The sequence below is a fragment of the Ictalurus punctatus genome, chromosome 7 (assembly GCF_001660625.3).
Source record: "Ictalurus punctatus breed USDA103 chromosome 7, Coco_2.0, whole genome shotgun sequence".
In the NCBI taxonomy this organism is placed as follows: Eukaryota; Metazoa; Chordata; class Actinopteri; order Siluriformes; family Ictaluridae; genus Ictalurus; species Ictalurus punctatus.
Window position 1 is genome coordinate 25543250 of NC_030422.2, and position 16850 is coordinate 25560099.

Here is a 16850-nt window from a genome sequence, read left to right on the forward strand (position 1 = left end):
AGTGGGAGTGACTGCTGCCCTGTAACCTGCCCACAGCTCACAGCTCACAGCTCTCTATAGCGTCCAGTGTGAGAGAAGTAAAGCGTTTCACAAAGAACTTACTCTGTCAGATTGTCTTATTTGCAGGTATTGACACAGTGAGAGCTCCAGGAGAAAGAGCTGCACTGCTGCAGGCTGTAATCTGCCCTGATCCAGGGGGAGGATGGACAGCACGGGGAGGAAAGTGGTCGTCTGTGATAATGGCACTGGGGTAAGGTTTCCTCCTTATTATATTATCTAACACCTGTTGTGTGAAAGAAGTTACTTTAAACACGCTCGTCTTATGTGTAAAAGTGGGGTTTCCTTTATGAAACGTAAGTAAATATCCATAGATTTTTACATGATAACAGTGTTGACCAACTGATTAATATTTCAGCATAAAACTTCAGTTGCATGTTTTTTTTTTATTTTTATTATTATTATTTTTTACTTTACACAGTATATTGCACTGAGTGATTTAAAGTATGCACAGGGCGTTATTGTGCTCAAATTTGCTGATCTGTTCGGACTTGTTCAATGAGGAACCTGTGGTTGGGAAACCCGCATGGCCTTAAAAGGTGGTGCAGAAAAAGAGAGCACTGTGATTGGCTAAAAAATCAGGAAGTTCTTTCTTATGCGGAAGTCTTATTAATGTAACTATGGTAACCGGTGGCGCCAGTGGGTTTATTTTTTTTAAACAAATATTTCAATCTTTTTCACATCTTAGAGGTGAAATATTAAAAATGTAACCAGTATTTTTTTTTTTTTTTTTTTTTGGGGGGGGGGGGGGGGGGGACAAATACCAACTACCCACACCACTAAAAATGGAGGGAATAAAATGTCAACACTGCAGACAATTAAATACACAATTATTTAATCAGTGCACAGTTGGCGTCATTTAAAGAAAGGACTATGATAGATTCTCAAAATCAGAATTAAAGGTACCACACAAGTCCATTTATATCCCCAAGGTACAAATGGAAAGGTATTCTCAGTGATTCAGCAGTAAAGATCCATATTAGTACATGAGCTCTACATTCCCCGTGAACATGCCCCAATAGACCCTTTTATCAGAGATACAAAGCTTTACCTTTGAGGGCTCTTCTTTATTTTGACAAACAGCAAAACTATGACAATTTAGATTATATATATATGCTGATTTCCAGTCTACTACAATTCTTCTACATGCCACAACTCCTCTAACTCTATTAGTATTCAAACGTCCATTCTGTAGGACTTGGAAAACAGCCTCTCTGCATTATCTTTCCACTTGACGTTTTTGTCTATTCTGTTACTGCTGTATGGTTTTTGAGCAGATTTCCAATCTGCAGACTGAGGAATGTGTGTTTACCTACTGAGGCAAGTCAGGACACTTCTGACTTATGTCACAAATATAGAGTGAAGGAAAGAAGCCAGCACGGAAAAAGTCTTACTGACAAGAAAAGAATGCTGTAAAAATGTTGTGCTGAAGCTTTAATAGAGATTTCTCTCTAAATGAACATGCGGGGTAATATAATCTGACTTCTGCATGATCCTGCAGTGCGTAGTGATGAGTATATTTATAGTTTATGTATGTATTTATTTATTTATTACGGTTAGATGCTTCCTTACCCATGGCCTATGATTTTAGGTTCCATATATTGGTCATTTGGTGGGAGGTAACTGCTTAAGCTGTACTTTCTATATGAATACTTGGATATTTTTGTCTCAAACTGAACCAACAGTACTTCTGCTTGAAAAGATTTCAGTTCCCCTACCACTACTGCATGAAATATGAATGTTCTTTTTTTCCCTCTCTTTTTTGCAATGTTATAATGTAATATTCCCCTCATTGTTTTTTTTTTTTTTTTAAATGATTTTGTAGTTTGTCAAGTGCGGTTTCGCTGGGTCCAATTTCCCAGAGCACATCTTCCCAGCACTTGTAGGACGTCCTGTCATACGCTCAGATACTAAAGTGGGGAATATTGTGATCAAGGTAAGACTCATAGTATGACAAACATCCACTAGAGCAATGCTTTATTATGAAGTCCTACCTCAGGAGAGATTTCCTATCTCAAAATGAATCACAATACAATCATATCAGCATTATTAAACTAAAACACATGACGTATAGAGGCTTTAGGGTTTCACCTTAACCTCTTCTTTGACCTTTGTATCTTAGACATAGAAACGATACATTGAACCCATGTGCTTTTATTTTTAAAACCATTATACTGTATAGCTAAGAGCGGTTCAGTCAAACAGGAGACACAAACGTCTCATGTATTAAAAAAAACAAAGTAGTCCCAGCGTTTGATTTAAATCATTTTATTATGACTTCAGTTTATTAAACATGATGGAATCCTTTTGGGGGAGTTAATTGTCATGTGCATTCTGGTTAAAGTACAAAATGCTTGAGAGATTCTAGCATTTTAGTCAAAAATGATTTAACCATATAAAATTCAGTCACTAGGGGATACTTTATTCTTCTGTAATGTATTTTTTGAGTTATTGCTGCAATATGTTAAAAAAAAAGGTAGATAATACTAAAGATCACAATAATGTGTATAATAACCATTCTTTTCAACCATGGTGTGCAGAAAATCATCTCAGAACTCACAACCTTGAGGTGGGTGGGATCGAGTTCAGTCAGCCAAGAACAGGAAGCTGAGACTACACTGTGTACAAGTTCACTGAAACTGGACAGATTGGAAAAAAAAAGTTATCTGCACTTTTTTTTTATTCCAGCTGTCCAGTTTTGGTCTCATTGTTTCCTCAGATTCCTGTTCTTGACTGACTGGAGTGGAAACTGATGCGGTTTTCTTCTGCTGTACCCATCCACCTCAAGGTTCCACCATTTGCACTGATTGTTGTGCATTCTGACCCACATTTCTACTTACCACGTTTGTAAAGAGTGGTTAATAGATTTATAAATTTCTTAATGATAGTAAAGGTATAGGCAGTTTTCTCATAATCTCATCATTTTTATTGTAGAAAAACAAGTTTTAGATGATTTTAAATGTCATATCATCTATATATGAACTCCATTACCCCACCTGTAGGACCTGATGGTGGGAGATGAGGCGAGTGAATGCCGCTCCATGCTGGAGGTCTCCTATCCTATGGAGAACGGGATGGTACGTAACTGGGACGACATGCTCCACCTGTGGGATCACACTTTTGGACCAGATCGTCTGAACATCAATCCGTCTAACTGTAAAGTGCTGTTGACCGAGCCACCTCTGAACCCTCTGAAGAACCGGCAGAAGATTGCAGAGGTCATGTTTGAGACCTACAAGTTCCACGGCATCTACATCGCCATCCAGGCTGTGCTGACGCTCTACGCACAGGGTAAGACAGGGTCAGAGATCAAGTCGTATTTCCTGGTAATGAAGGAAAGGATTTCTGCATATATGGAGGTTTAACTGCTAACCTGTGCTCATGTGTTTCAGGCCTTCTGACAGGTGTGGTGGTGGACTCAGGTGATGGTGTGACTCATATCTGTCCTGTGTATGAGGGTTTCTCCCTTCCCCACCTGACACGCAGACTCGACATTGCAGGACGTGACATCACACGCTACCTCATCAAGGTCTGCTACGTTCCCTAACTGTGTGCTTTCTTTAAAACTCAGAAGCCAAGCATGAACAATGTGAGACAATTACAAGCTATAGTATTTTGGCTAAGGCCTTAGTGGATGGTGAACATGGGTATTGTGTGTTGATTTCTTTCCTTCCGCATGGTTAGTTGTTGCTGCTGAGGGGCTACGCCTTCAACCAAACAGCAGACTTTGAGACGGTTCGGATGATGAAAGAGAAACTGTGCTTTGTGGGTTACAACATAGAACAGGAGCAGAAACTGTCCAACGAGACGACCTTTTTGGTGGAGTCGTACACGGTAAAGCACAGTGACCCCCAAATATTATGCCCTGAAATTTGTAGTGATGCAAATGCGAAAGTACAACGCCTGGCAAAAATGATGGAATCGCCACACTTCGACACACTCGGCATCGAGCGATTTTCCTCTACTTAATTAGAACAATTTCATTTCATTTGTTTGAGGTATGTTTCACGAAGCCAGAATGTTCAGCGATTAAACAAATATCGTTTTGTGTCATATCTGTGATTTGTTTATTTGCTATGAAGTAAAAAAATCCAGGAGAGCATCCTCCATGTGTGGTGATTCCATCATTTTTTCCAGGGGTTGTATAAACCCTAAGCTATACCTGGTGCGTAATGCTGTATAAGCAAAAATAAGATATGTACTTGTGAGATTTAAAAAAAAAGTGTAAAGTCTAATCCTGATCACTTTGGTTTAGCTGCCAGATGGGCGCAACATAAAGCTTGGTGGAGAAAGATTCGGGGCTCCAGAGGCGCTTTTCCAGCCGCACCTCATCAACATAGAGGGAGTCGGGGTGGCCGAGCTTCTCTTCAACACCATCCAGGCTGCTGACATCGACCTCAGGTCAGACATCCACCTGGCACCTAGCATTAGATTCTCCCTGTGTTCACAGAGAACCTGCTTTCTCACTCGCATTTATATCTGCTGTCAGCTGCTCTGAGAATACAAATCCATAATTCACACGTTTTGTTCTAATTGTCACAAGACACTGGGTGGAAAAATAAAACACGTCCCTGTTTTTACTAGAGGAGCAAGCAATATGAGTGTCATGGGTGAAAGGAAAACAGGATTTGCACTTTCATACAGTGGATAACTATGGCAGAAAAGATTTCAAAACAAAATAATTACTGATAAGTCTAAAAATGTAATTGTTTATTTAAGTAGTATATCTAAGATTAAGATTTATATGGATTTATTTACATTCATCTGTTATATGATATTGCAGTGCTCTAAATGTCTGCTAATCCCATTGAAACATCATTTTTATTGTCTTGTTATAATACAAATTGTATTACAAACAACCCAATATACAAGACATGCAATTCATTCACATGATATTTACTCTTTCGGAAGCCGTTTTCTTTTTCTTTTCTTTTTTTTTGTTGACCCTTACATTTTTTCTGTATTTCTGTTTAATACTGTTCCGCTGCAGGGCGGATTTGTACAAGCATATCGTGCTGTCCGGAGGGTCTACCATGTATCCTGGGCTGCCCTCCCGCCTGGAAAGAGAGCTCAAGCAGCTGTACCTAGAAAGAGTGCTGAAAGGAGACACAGAAAAGCTCTCGGTATGCTAACCCACAGTTTTAGAATTAAAAGCTCCTGAACATACAGGACTGCTAATCTTAAATTTAATGATCACTCACTTAGAGATTCATGAATAATCCTAAGGATTTAAAGGTTACAGTTTGGGATTTGTCATGCTCAACCGCTGTAGCACAATACCTAGGTAAAAAAAAAAAAAAAAAAAGACTAGTTTACATGGTAAAACTGTAATATTACCTATAGTCATTGACATATCACATGCATTTAACTGTATGTCAAGGCCATGGAGGAATCACAATGTAACTACAACTGATATACACTTCAAAAACCCCAGGAGGGTATTTAAAGCGCACATCATTATTAAAGCAAAAACGTTGCTTATGCAAGAATCTTCCACCCACATTAAGGCTACGTGATCAAACCCCACAACACTTGTCGTCTTACTCACTCATCGCTCTCTCTCCTTCTCTTCCTGCAGAAGTTTAAGATCCGCATCGAAGACCCCCCTCGCCGTAAGCACATGGTGTTCATGGGTGGAGCCGTGCTGGCCAACATCATGAAAGATAAAGAGTCGTTCTGGTTGTCGAGAGCCGAGTATGAGGAAAAAGGCCTGAAAGTGCTCGACAAGCTCGGCGGCGGAACAAAATGAACCCGCACTTGCATGAAAACAAAAATACATTTATGGACAAGCACTATACTGACACACAAATCCACCAATTCTTTCTCATATATAATCGAAAGCTAAGAAAGTACGAATATAGTGAACCATGCAGCTTTTCCTGACTACGAAATGATCCAAACCGACCCGAACTTTCTAATCTCCAAGCGACCATGATGTCTCCGCACTTCCACACCTCACTTTTATTGTCATATTGTATGTAACATTAGCCTAATCATATTGCATTGGCACATAAGTTGTTTAAAGAAAACAACAACCCTTTGTATTTGTAATTAAGAATAGAAAAACGAGTCCAATATCATTTTGTTGAAACTGATAGCTGAGTTATAATTTTATGCCTCCCTGTAATCACTTTCTGTTCTTTTACTCCTTCATGCTACTTGTTTTAAAGTTAGAACTCTAGTTATATTCATGTTTATAATTTCAATGATACGTTGAATACATTTTCCATTCCAGAAATTAGTTCTGCACTCAACCTGAACAGAGCCACTTAATTCTCTGTATACCTTATAAGGCATTTTCAACAGAGTGGGAAGGGTTGGTTGGTGGGAAGGGAAAGACTTTTCAGCAGAAGGCTTTAAAAATTACAAGCAGCTCCTTTATGATGCAACCCCCTCAGGTGTTCCTGAAAATGTTGCAGCACTAGGCACAGTCTTCATTTCAAAGACATTGATATGCTGACATCAAGTCTGGGGTTTTTTTTTTTTTCAACTTTTTTGTTTATTATTATTATTATTTTTTAACTTTCAGGATTTTTCCATATGTTCCACCACTCCCTACTGGGTGGCTTCTGGCATTGTGATTACCCTTTTTGCAGGGAGTTTACATCACAGGAGAAAACATCCACTAGATGAACACTTCAGGGCATGCGCACACGTTATTGTCACTACTATTTAATGTACATGGCTGACAGGCAACAATGAAATGGTCTGAAGTTTTAGTATTAAGGTTGCTGTTGCCAATATCCATACCAGACATAAGAGGTCCACATATAGGCTGTGTCACCACTCACTAATTTGAATCATATTGTGGAGGCATGATTGGAGCCATTGACGTCAAGCCTTGGGCTCCCACTGCTGCCAGTTTGCATGGCCTTATATCATGTCATGGTTTCAGTGTGCTCTTAAGAGCACATTAATTAATGCCCAGTCACTCACTTGGGTAGATGTACTATGACATGGACTACACACTTGCTCAGCTGTGTCCAGCTTTAGTTTTGCCAAAGCATTATTAACACCAAACTGTAGCATGTTCAGTGCAGCTGCTGCATTACACTCCAGCAGGCTACCATCATTGGTGGCACTCAAGATTAGAGAATGATCCACAGCTACTGAAAGTACATCAGAGTCAGTCTCTGTATGCAATACATCTGCACTAAGCTCCTCTACATCTCCACAAGCCACCCAGGTGGTCTGGAAGTAAAGAAAGTAAAACAGGGCTTTGACTCTTAGCATCCACAAAGATTTAATGTTATTTGTTACTGAAGAAAAATACAACAAAGTCATACCAGTGCAATGAGGAGGAGGGGGAAGCTAAGATTTCCACTTTAGCAATTCAAACATGCACATACGACGTTGGCGGCACCTCATTACAACTGGCTGCATGCAGAGATCACGTATTTATTAACACATCGTTCCAAACAGAAAGTCCATTTGCACTGACTGTTGAAGTTTTCCTCACTAAAATTAAAATGAACACTCAAGTAGAATAAGTTCATACAATACATCATGGCAATAAAGTGTTACAAAGTTCAGCGTTTGCATGAGATCCAGTAAAACAGGATAAAATGGTCAGTTCACACAGCGAAAAACCAGTCAATCCATTTAGCATGTTTATGCGATCACTTCAAAGCACCATGGGGTGTTACCATTAAAGCACATTCAGCGAATGCAACACGGTACAGCTGCACAGTCCAGCCACACCTTCGCAGGAATGACTGGAACATTCACTATGACAAAAAAAAAAATTCAGCAGGATCATCTTAGAGGTTATTTACACAATTCAAATACAATTACTAAGTCAATGCAATTTACCAAATTTACCCAAGTCTGTAAGGCTGACATTATTTCATTCAGTCAGTACTGAGCAAAATAAAGGAGCTCAAAAATAAATTACAGTACAGTTTTCCAGTTTACTGTTTAAAAAGATACCAAAGACAACCTCAAAACACTTTAACTATAACTATTTACAAGACCGGAAATGCTTTGCTTTCTCCTACATATATATTAAAGCACTACGATACAGTTGAAAGAGCCTAATTTTTTTTTTTACTGACTCTATAGAATACTGACACTCGGGGCATCTCAGATGCGTACATGTAAATGTACATAATATACATATATATATACTTATTTATTCATCCACCTGTTAAAAAAGATGCTGTATAAAGGAATCATGTTCAACACTTTGGTATTGAAGTTCAGCAGAGAATCTTGGCAACCACTCTAAGGACAACTAGAACAGTATTTATATTCTGTGTAGCAGGTAATTTAAAAGTAGGCTAGTTCTTGATCCCTTCACTGGCAACTATTGCTTTAAGCATTATTACCAAGTATCGTTCCGCATTAATCTAGCTTTCACGTTTCAGCCGTGAGCTCTCCGTTTCTTCAGTGGCGTACTGACGTGGAACCTAACTGATCATCAGTTCTTACCAGGCCTGAAGTAAACGATCACACAAACACACACACACACTCATGCACACGCACTCGCTTCATAGTCCTCATACCACATCACTGTGGAAAACAGGCCCAGCAAAGTACAGTCAAGTCCTTACTCCTCACACGCAGACTCCTCGAGATCCACAGCGCCACCTCTGGTCAGCCTGCGCATCTTGCTGAAGTCGTGATCTTTGCGGAGGTAGGATAGGGTGGGGGCACCCAGCTCGTGAGGCTGTGTATGTAGAGGAACAGGATGCATCTCCCCTGCATTCCTCCAGAACAGACAATAATGCTGTGGCTCGTTTATAGCAAACACCTCTGCGCAGGTTCGGGTTAACACCTCCACGCTCTCGCCTGCTTTCCATTGGAGAGTACGGGCTGCGCAACACTCAGTGTTCTGGAAAAGAATACGTACAAACCTCTGTACACACACACACACACACACACACACACAGAGGAGCTGACTAAGACCTATGTTTTTTGGCACAAAAAAGCATGGTTTGCAAACTGTGATTATACCCTGGTTATTATATTACATCTCTCATAGATTTATTATTATTAATATTACCCAAGACAAACTGTGGATGTAAAATGGCCAAAAAACCCCTGAGTTTTGTGTAAAAAGAAACTAAGATAAATCATGCCAGATCTTTTTCCATTTTTAATGTAAGAAACTGAACGGGGAAAAAACAAAACCTCACAATACCCTAGTTTCATAAATGTGTGATATTTCCCCAAATAACATTAACATTTGAGTAACATCCATCCATCCATTTTCCATACCATTTATACTACACAGGGTTGTGGGGGAACCTGTAAGTATCCCAGGGAACTTGGAGGCAAAAGGCAAGGGACACCCAGCATGGGGTTCCAACCCATGGCAGGACACAATCACACACATCATGGACAATTTGGAAATGCCAATCAGCCATTGGAGGAATCCCCCAAAGCATGAGGAGAACACGCAAACTCTGCACACACAGGGCGGAGGCAGGATTGGAACCACAACCTCAGGGGTGCAGGGCAAACATGCTAACCACTAAGCCACCCTGCCCCCTCATCCAAATCACATTGCTCAGTTCCCAGTGTGAATGTGTCATGATGGGGATCAAATGTCCCTTCAAGGACAGGAATATCTGAAAGTGTAGCTCCCCAGGAGGGAAACAAAACCTCATCAGGAGATCATGAGTTTGTATCCCGAAGACGCCCCAGCCATCTATGGAAGTAAATGGGATGGCACAGTCTCTCCTGTGGAATCAATTGTAGGCACCTGTGAGCTTGTTTACGCTGAAGAGGGCAGATAGCGTGTTCCTGTAAGTGTCACATTGCCCTGTGACACAAAATGAGCAGTTCGAAAAGATGCATTTGGCTGGTTTCATGCATCTTGGGGGAAGCATATGTTAGCCTTCACACTCTCCAGTTGGCATGAGGGTCATATGATGGAGGAGAGTTGGCTGGAAGGAGTAAATTGGTAGGTGACCAAAAAAATGGGGGGGAAACAAATGTGGGTTATATATATATATATATATATATATATATATATATATATATATATATATATATATATATATATATACCTCACTGGTTTAGGATTTAGGTTAAGGTTAGGGATAGATTTAGGTGTAGGCATAGCATTTATTAACTGCATTAATGATTATGTCATAAGGATACTGTATGTGTGTGTGTGTGTGTGAAGTTCTGTTTACTCCTGAGCCTCTTATGTTATTTACTGCAATGCTGGAGTGTTTCGCCTCCTGTAGGTTTTCCCTAGTTAATCATAATTCATGCTGCTGTGGACTGTTTGGGTTGCTGTCAGGAAGTGGGTTCAGTGTGTGTTGCTGAAAGGAGCAGAGATGCGGGGGTGGTATGAGATGAGGAATGGAGAAGCACAGCAGTAAGTAAAAGTCTGAAAAGCACAGAAATGGGGACCGAAACAGATATCCAGCTGAATGAAAACGCAAAGTGCTCAGGGTTAATCAGACTGTGGTGTTGTACTGAGCAGACTGACAGCTGCTGGAAGAGCGTAGCGAATAAAAATAAAAATGATGCTGTGAATAAAAAAAACCCACAATGCTGTGAATAAGAACGATGCTCTAAATAGGAATGATGTAAGTTGTGTGTCGTGTGTGATACACCAGCTGGACCTGCAGAAGAGCTCAGGGATCAATTAAAAATGCATGTAATTATTATTTGTTTTAACCTGCGTCAGAACGCCACTTGTAAAATGTGTGGGTGGGTGTGTGTGTATTTTTAAACCTGATTCTGCTGGCTCTCTTTATGGAGTTTGGCCTCCTGGGATCGTCTCTTGCTCCATTCTCTCAGATTCTCCTGGGCTTCATTGGTTAAACCACCAGGACACGGGGTACCAGGCTGGCTCTGGATTAGGCACAGGCTGGCATAGATGCTTGTCAAGTAGTACCCTCCTAAAAGAGATTATTCATGTGACGTTACACCGGAACTCTACTGAAATTCTCTGATAGAGTTTTACTCTTTGGCTGGCAGGTATGTATTCATTTCTGACATCAAGTCAGATAAAGTCAAGTCATATAGTAGAAGATCTACTATATGTCATAGGTCATATAGAGTAGATCTTGTCAAAGACTAAATCACTTCATTTTCTATCGAAACTTTATTATAAGTCCTAAGTGATATGAAATACATTTTTATGTAAATTAGTCTTCACCTTTTATGTTATTACATACAGTTGCAAACGAAATGATTCAACCCCCCACTGCAAATCAGGTTTATTGTCAAAATGTACAGACTTTCAGCTGTTTGCAATGAACAAATCAAACAAAAGCAATAGGAATAGTTCAACACAACGAATACTTCAAGTGGTTTCCCCAAATTCAACTCAAAATGCAAGTATTCATTAGTGGATATATTTCAGTTTGGAAACAGAGACAGCCTAAATGACAAAATAAGATGTTTCACTTTAAGGGGTAAAGATACTGATGCATGATATATCTTCACTTTTCATGGCTTTCAGTTATTTTCTGTGGAATGTAAAGATACTCCTCTATCCGCCCATTGCAAGCTACATGACCAATATCCAAATAAGTAAATATTAAATATAAAAATTATGAATAAACCCCAAAAATAATAAATCTGACTATTAAATCAATAATTCAAACAAACAAAAATCCAGATATTCTTGACATCATATAAGAGCTGCCTTGTGCACCCAGACTATTGTTACTGTCAGACTTGCAGGCTCTTACCCTCTCCTGACAGCCAAGACGACTCCAGCATCTCCATCATGTACTCCGTCTCCAGCAGCAGTTGTGGGATGTTACACTGAACCACCACATAAGACAGAGCAGGCAGGAAATCCTCCGAGCTGAATTCCTGTTCTACAAACCAGGAAATGAAACACAGGTTGGTATCGACTGCGAATATATAAAAAAAAAAATAACCGCTCAGTGGTTTTCCTGTAATTACACCAAGCAAAAGGTTATAACATTTTTTACTTAATGCTTTTCATATTAAAAGTATAGTCAGCGATTTTGGTGGAGGTTGAAGACTAACTCTTTTGAATTCAAATAAATACACATCCCCTTCAGTGTTCCCTCCAAGGGCAAACTGGTTGGATGTTGATGATCCATATCATTTGCTTTTTCATCCCTTTTACTGGATTCAGAATGGGGAAACTTTGCCAAATGGTCTTCTCACTTATAATTGCAGACCATCTTTAAAAACTAAAAAATTGTTAGATACAATCTCAGAATTTCTTAACCCCCTTTAACAAAATCACTCACCAGATTGTGCTCCCATGGCCTTGTACACACTCTTGCACACCTGTAGCAGAAGCAGCACTTTGTCTATGGGCGAGTGGCTTCTCTGCATTAGATTGAGCTTTTTCTTTGCTCTCTCCACACCTTGAGCATCCAGGACCGCCACGCGTACACCCAGGCGCTGTAGGGCCCCCTCCTGACAGGCCTGCAGGCTGTTAGTGAATCTCTGGAGAGTGCCATCCTGTGTGTGGAGCGTGAGCAGCATCTGGCCCAGCTGAACTTTCAGTGGTTTCAGTACACAACCAAACACAGCCTTCTCCAAAGCCAGCTCTGCATTGGGGGAGGGGGGAGGGGCATTAAATTAAAACCAGGGGGTTATTTGAGTTCATGTGGTTGGGGGGGGGGTGGAGAATCAAAATGTACATTTTAACCAAATGAACCGTTTATGACATCGCAACAAAAAGCTGAATACACAAGCTGGATCTAAAATTCTTCCTAATTGGCACTACATTTGGCATAGATGCTCTTGCACCATGCCCAATCGTGCCTTTTCTCAGTCAGACTGTACCATTTCATTACTAATACTACTAATTCGAATGCTACTAATAATTCTATTAGGAAGTCATTCACCTATAAACAGCCATTTAAGTGTTGCACTAGTTTTCAAGTTTACACTCCGGGGCAAAAAAAAAAATGGGCCCAACCCAAAATGGCAAAATATAAAGCTTTTAATGATCTTAACAACAAATCATTGATCAGAAAATGTGCAAGAATCAAACAAATTGATAAAGTAGGCCTAACTTTGTACGGGATAAGTGTAATATTTTGCCATTTTGGGCTTGGCCCTTTTTTTTTTTTTTTTTTTGCACAAGAAACAAGCCATATTTCTGAAAAGAAGCAGTTTTAGTGACGTGAGGCTAATTTACAGGATGGTCTGCTGATTGCTACTCATTTCTACTTGTTTACTACCTTTCTGGATTAACAAACGGTAATAGCAGTATAAGCTCCTATTCGATATGTTCGTATGTCAGCAAGCAGGCAGATTTGGGCTACTTTGCAACACACGGCAAGGATGTTTCACGACTGTCTCTGCTTTCTGTTCAGACGGTGGGATTAAATGAATATGGAGTTGCATCTATTGTAGTAAATCCCTTCGCAATGCAAAAAAATCTATGCTTCATTTTATATTCTGCTCATTTGGGAGCTGAATATAGGCTTCGTGGAAGTGGCCTCAGCACTACAGACAGTACAGGAGAGAAGAACGACAGGTCTCAGTACACGGAAAAGAACTCAAAGGCAGAAAATGAACAGTGGCGTGAGCGCTCCTCGTGGAATTGACCTCTAAATCATTTGGATCACAACAGGCAAAATGTTTGCAAAAATGATTTTGTTCCTCACTGCACTCAAGGTAATAAGTCACTGATTTATTTATTTTTTTTCCCCCTTTCAAAATAAATCAAGCCTTCTTTTGAATTCATGGCTCATGCCAGTAATGCCACCAGATATTTGTGGCTGCTATGAACATGCAGTAAGAAAGCAATTAGGATCAGCCATGAAGGGAAATATGTCATTCATTACATTAATCTCCACCTAGAATTTTGTCCGTAAAAGGGGGGAAACTCCCTCCATTGAGGCTAAAATGCTTCTTATTCTCTCATTATAAGCACTAAAGCCGCTTGTTTTAAATGCCTAAAGAGGGTTTACAATGTAAATAGGGCTCGATGTAAATCTGCGCTAATTCATTCCCCACCTGTTTAGCTACAGTGTTTAATTGTTCTACTTTCTTACTCAAGCTGTACCGTGTTCAATCCCAGACTCACAGTCGCTCCAAAAAAACCTCCTTTGTTTAAAACACATGCGTCACGCTCGAAGGCATTATATCACTCATGCTGTCATATCGCGAGGATACAACCAATGACAGAAGCACCTTAACATCATTAGCATCCGAATACAGAGCAAACTATATTCTGCAGCTCCTTATGTCTTCCTCTAATTCTCACCTCACGCACACATTTCGCTCTACTGAAGAAGAATGTGCGTGGGATTATGATATGTGGTTATGATAAATTGGAAGCATAAAATGCAAATACACCCACCAACACAGTCCTGCTAATGCAACACCAAGCACCTCGGCTTCCGACACTCACAGATGAGGCCATATTTCTGTTATTCTCTGTGTAGCATGTGCATTTTTTTCTCTTTCTTTCTCTCTTACCGACACTTATGAATATACAGACACACACACACACACACACACGCGCGCAACAGTATCTCCAATGTTTATCTCTTGTTTTCTCACTTCATTTCTTAATGTGATTTGGTATAGTGATAATAATAACCCATGTATTCAATATACATTTTCAATATAATCAGGATTTTTCTTTTAAGATTCAAAGTACAGCAAGGAATAAAACACAACCGGGTGTGTTGGTATAGTTAATAATTCGACGACTGGGGGAGGTGGAGTGACATGGCCTGATGTGAAGCGGATCTATTGTTAGCATCCCAAAGTTGATTATTTTATCCATGATAAATGGATTTATCCATCATCGTACGTTTTATCCATGGTTACAATTAATATTGTGGAACATCCACAAAAACAAGTTAGTTCCTGTTATCACGAACGTTACTGCAGTGATAAACAGTGGGTTCAACCTCTCCCCCCCGCCTCTTTTAATGAATAAAAAACTCAGCTTGTCATGTTACAAAGAATCCCCAAACAACAAAGCCCTCTGTCCTGAAGACTTTCCAAAAAAAAATCCTAAATAAATGTCATCTCACAGAAAGCTTCATCATACAGACCTGAGATTTGCCTAGCAGCCAGCATTACTATACTTGTGCCTTTATATAAAAAAAAAATTATAATAAAATACCTTTTAACCATTTAGATTCTAAAAAAATAATAAAATAAAATAAGGAAGTGTATAGCAAACCTTTCTCATTCTCAGGCACCAGGGTCTCTATGGGAGGTTCCAGTTCTCCAGCCTCCAGAAGCAGACTCTTGGCCTGGGAAAGGAACCTCCTCAATCCCTGAAGCAGCTCCACGGCTGAGCTCCAACTCGGCACCTTCAGTTCTTCCTTCTGCTTTAGTAAGAAATCCTGGATCAGCGATCCAAAGGCAGAGCGCCTGTCTCGGGACAGCTCGTCAACCAGCCGGGCCACACGCCGCTCAGGAGCAAAAACACACACGAATGCAGCACTCATGCGGCGTAGGGTGGAGGCAGGGTTGGCGACAGGGAAACGGGTGCCCCGCGTGAGGGGAGGCCACTGCAGCGCCGAGTCCGGCTGCGACTCTTCCTCTTCCAGGCTGCTGAAGGAACTGTTGCTGTCCAGTTCGGCGAGAGAAGGAGCATGTCGTCGCTCCAATGCCAAGCAGAGCCCCTCATCCTGTGGTAGGTCCTTAAGCTCGTTTTTTTCCGGCTGTGGGGCTGATGTCTGAAATGGCACACATCAAATGAGCGATCTAACAGTGGAACGTCGCAGTGACTGAACTTGATTTATAATCTTTTTAAAAAATTTTGATTTGGTGAATAAAAGCGACGGGACTTCTATAAGTATCTTGAAATTCAGATACAATATCGGCCTGAAATGCCGGATCGGTCTCGGCACAGATAGGACGCGTTTTCTAATTTCATCCCTTGATCTGTTTTACGTTTATTCGGATACATGTGATGTTGAATGATATGATATTCACCATCAGGATCATGTACATAACCAAATCACACCAACATCAAATCTGTGAGGTTTCAAGAACAAATTTGATTACTCACAGAATGTCAGTATCTAGCATGACTACATGGTCAATCCTCAGATATCAGATTTATATTGAAATTTTAGAGTTGGATTCCTAAAGTCCTCGAGAGGTCATTAGTCCTTGATTTACTACTGACATGGATGACTAAATTCTATAGACAAATGTATATCATGGCCAAATATACATATGCAGTTAGTCTTTAATTGTCTGTTGTTTCCTGAAAAAAAAAAAAAAAAAAAAAAAAACCATATGTGCCCTGAGATTTTTACCCTGTTTTATAATATTGAACTATATAAACATTTCCTGTAGGAGGAGGTGAAACAAGCAAAGGTCATGTTTACAAATCCATAGCCACCCCCGCTATTGCAAAAAAACAATCGCAGATCTACACATGCATGCGTTCACACATACACACTCACTGGAGGCACCTCTCCCAGCATCTGCTCATCCTCTTCTTCTGACGTAGGTACCAGAGCAGCAGTTCTTCGAAGCATGCTCAGGCCACCTGCCCTCCGTGCCATCCTCTCGTTACTCCTCAGCACATCCGAGTCGCCCTGGCTCCACTCCGAGTCTCCAGGGGTCAGGCTGAATGACGATTCGGTGGACACGCGGACACGCAGACTGCGTTTCAATCTGTGGCGTTTGTGTGAAGCCTCTCGACTTGGCTGGGAAGGCTGCAGGAAGAGGGGATTGATGAAACACGGCGATCGTGGCCTGGATGTCCAGGTCACAGACATGGTGGGAGGGCCGTTGGGGGGGCCAGGGGAGGCCTGAGAACTCCAGAACTCTGAGAGGAGCAAAAATATCAAATTGTTTATAATGGAGACATGGATAAGTGCTTACTCTGTGAAAATCAACACATCACATTC

General features: G+C 40.5%; 2 protein-coding genes across 2 annotated transcripts in view; one reads left to right on the plus strand and one right to left on the minus strand.

Annotated features, from left to right (window-relative positions):
- On the plus strand, positions 1 to 6317 carry zgc:101810 (actin family protein). Its single transcript, XM_017472416.3, has 8 exons — positions 1 to 250; positions 1883 to 1993; positions 3060 to 3348; positions 3450 to 3586; positions 3742 to 3891; positions 4313 to 4458; positions 5048 to 5180; positions 5636 to 6317. Exons 1-8 carry the CDS (start codon positions 203 to 205, stop codon positions 5804 to 5806), a joined length of 1185 nt encoding a protein of 394 aa, XP_017327905.1. The 5' UTR covers positions 1 to 202; the 3' UTR covers positions 5807 to 6317.
- Positions 5660 to 16850, minus strand: part of rin1b (Ras and Rab interactor 1b) — a 25978-nt gene continuing 14787 nt past the window's right edge. Inside the window, exons 6-11 of the mRNA XM_017472415.3 lie at positions 16401 to 16768; positions 15161 to 15662; positions 12252 to 12557; positions 11715 to 11846; positions 10750 to 10916; positions 5660 to 8914 (exon numbers count right to left, since the gene is read on the minus strand). Coding sequence (XP_017327904.1) covers positions 8606 to 8914; positions 10750 to 10916; positions 11715 to 11846; positions 12252 to 12557; positions 15161 to 15662; positions 16401 to 16768 — 1784 coding nt within the window. The 3' untranslated portion in view covers positions 5660 to 8605. The remainder of the gene's footprint in view (positions 8915 to 10749; positions 10917 to 11714; positions 11847 to 12251; positions 12558 to 15160; positions 15663 to 16400; positions 16769 to 16850) is intronic.

Bases quoted from the DNA above. Each gene is read 5' to 3' on its own strand.
- zgc:101810 (XM_017472416.3), top strand. From the start codon at position 203: ATGGACAGCACGGGGAGGAAAGTGGTCGTCTGTGATAATGGCACTGGG. The intron at 251-1,882 runs GTAAGGTTTCCT...ATGATTTTGTAG, and splicing joins TCTGTGATAATGGCACTGGG to TTTGTCAAGTGCGGTTTCGC. The intron at 4,459-5,047 runs GTCAGACATCCA...GTTCCGCTGCAG, and splicing joins GCTGCTGACATCGACCTCAG to GGCGGATTTGTACAAGCATA.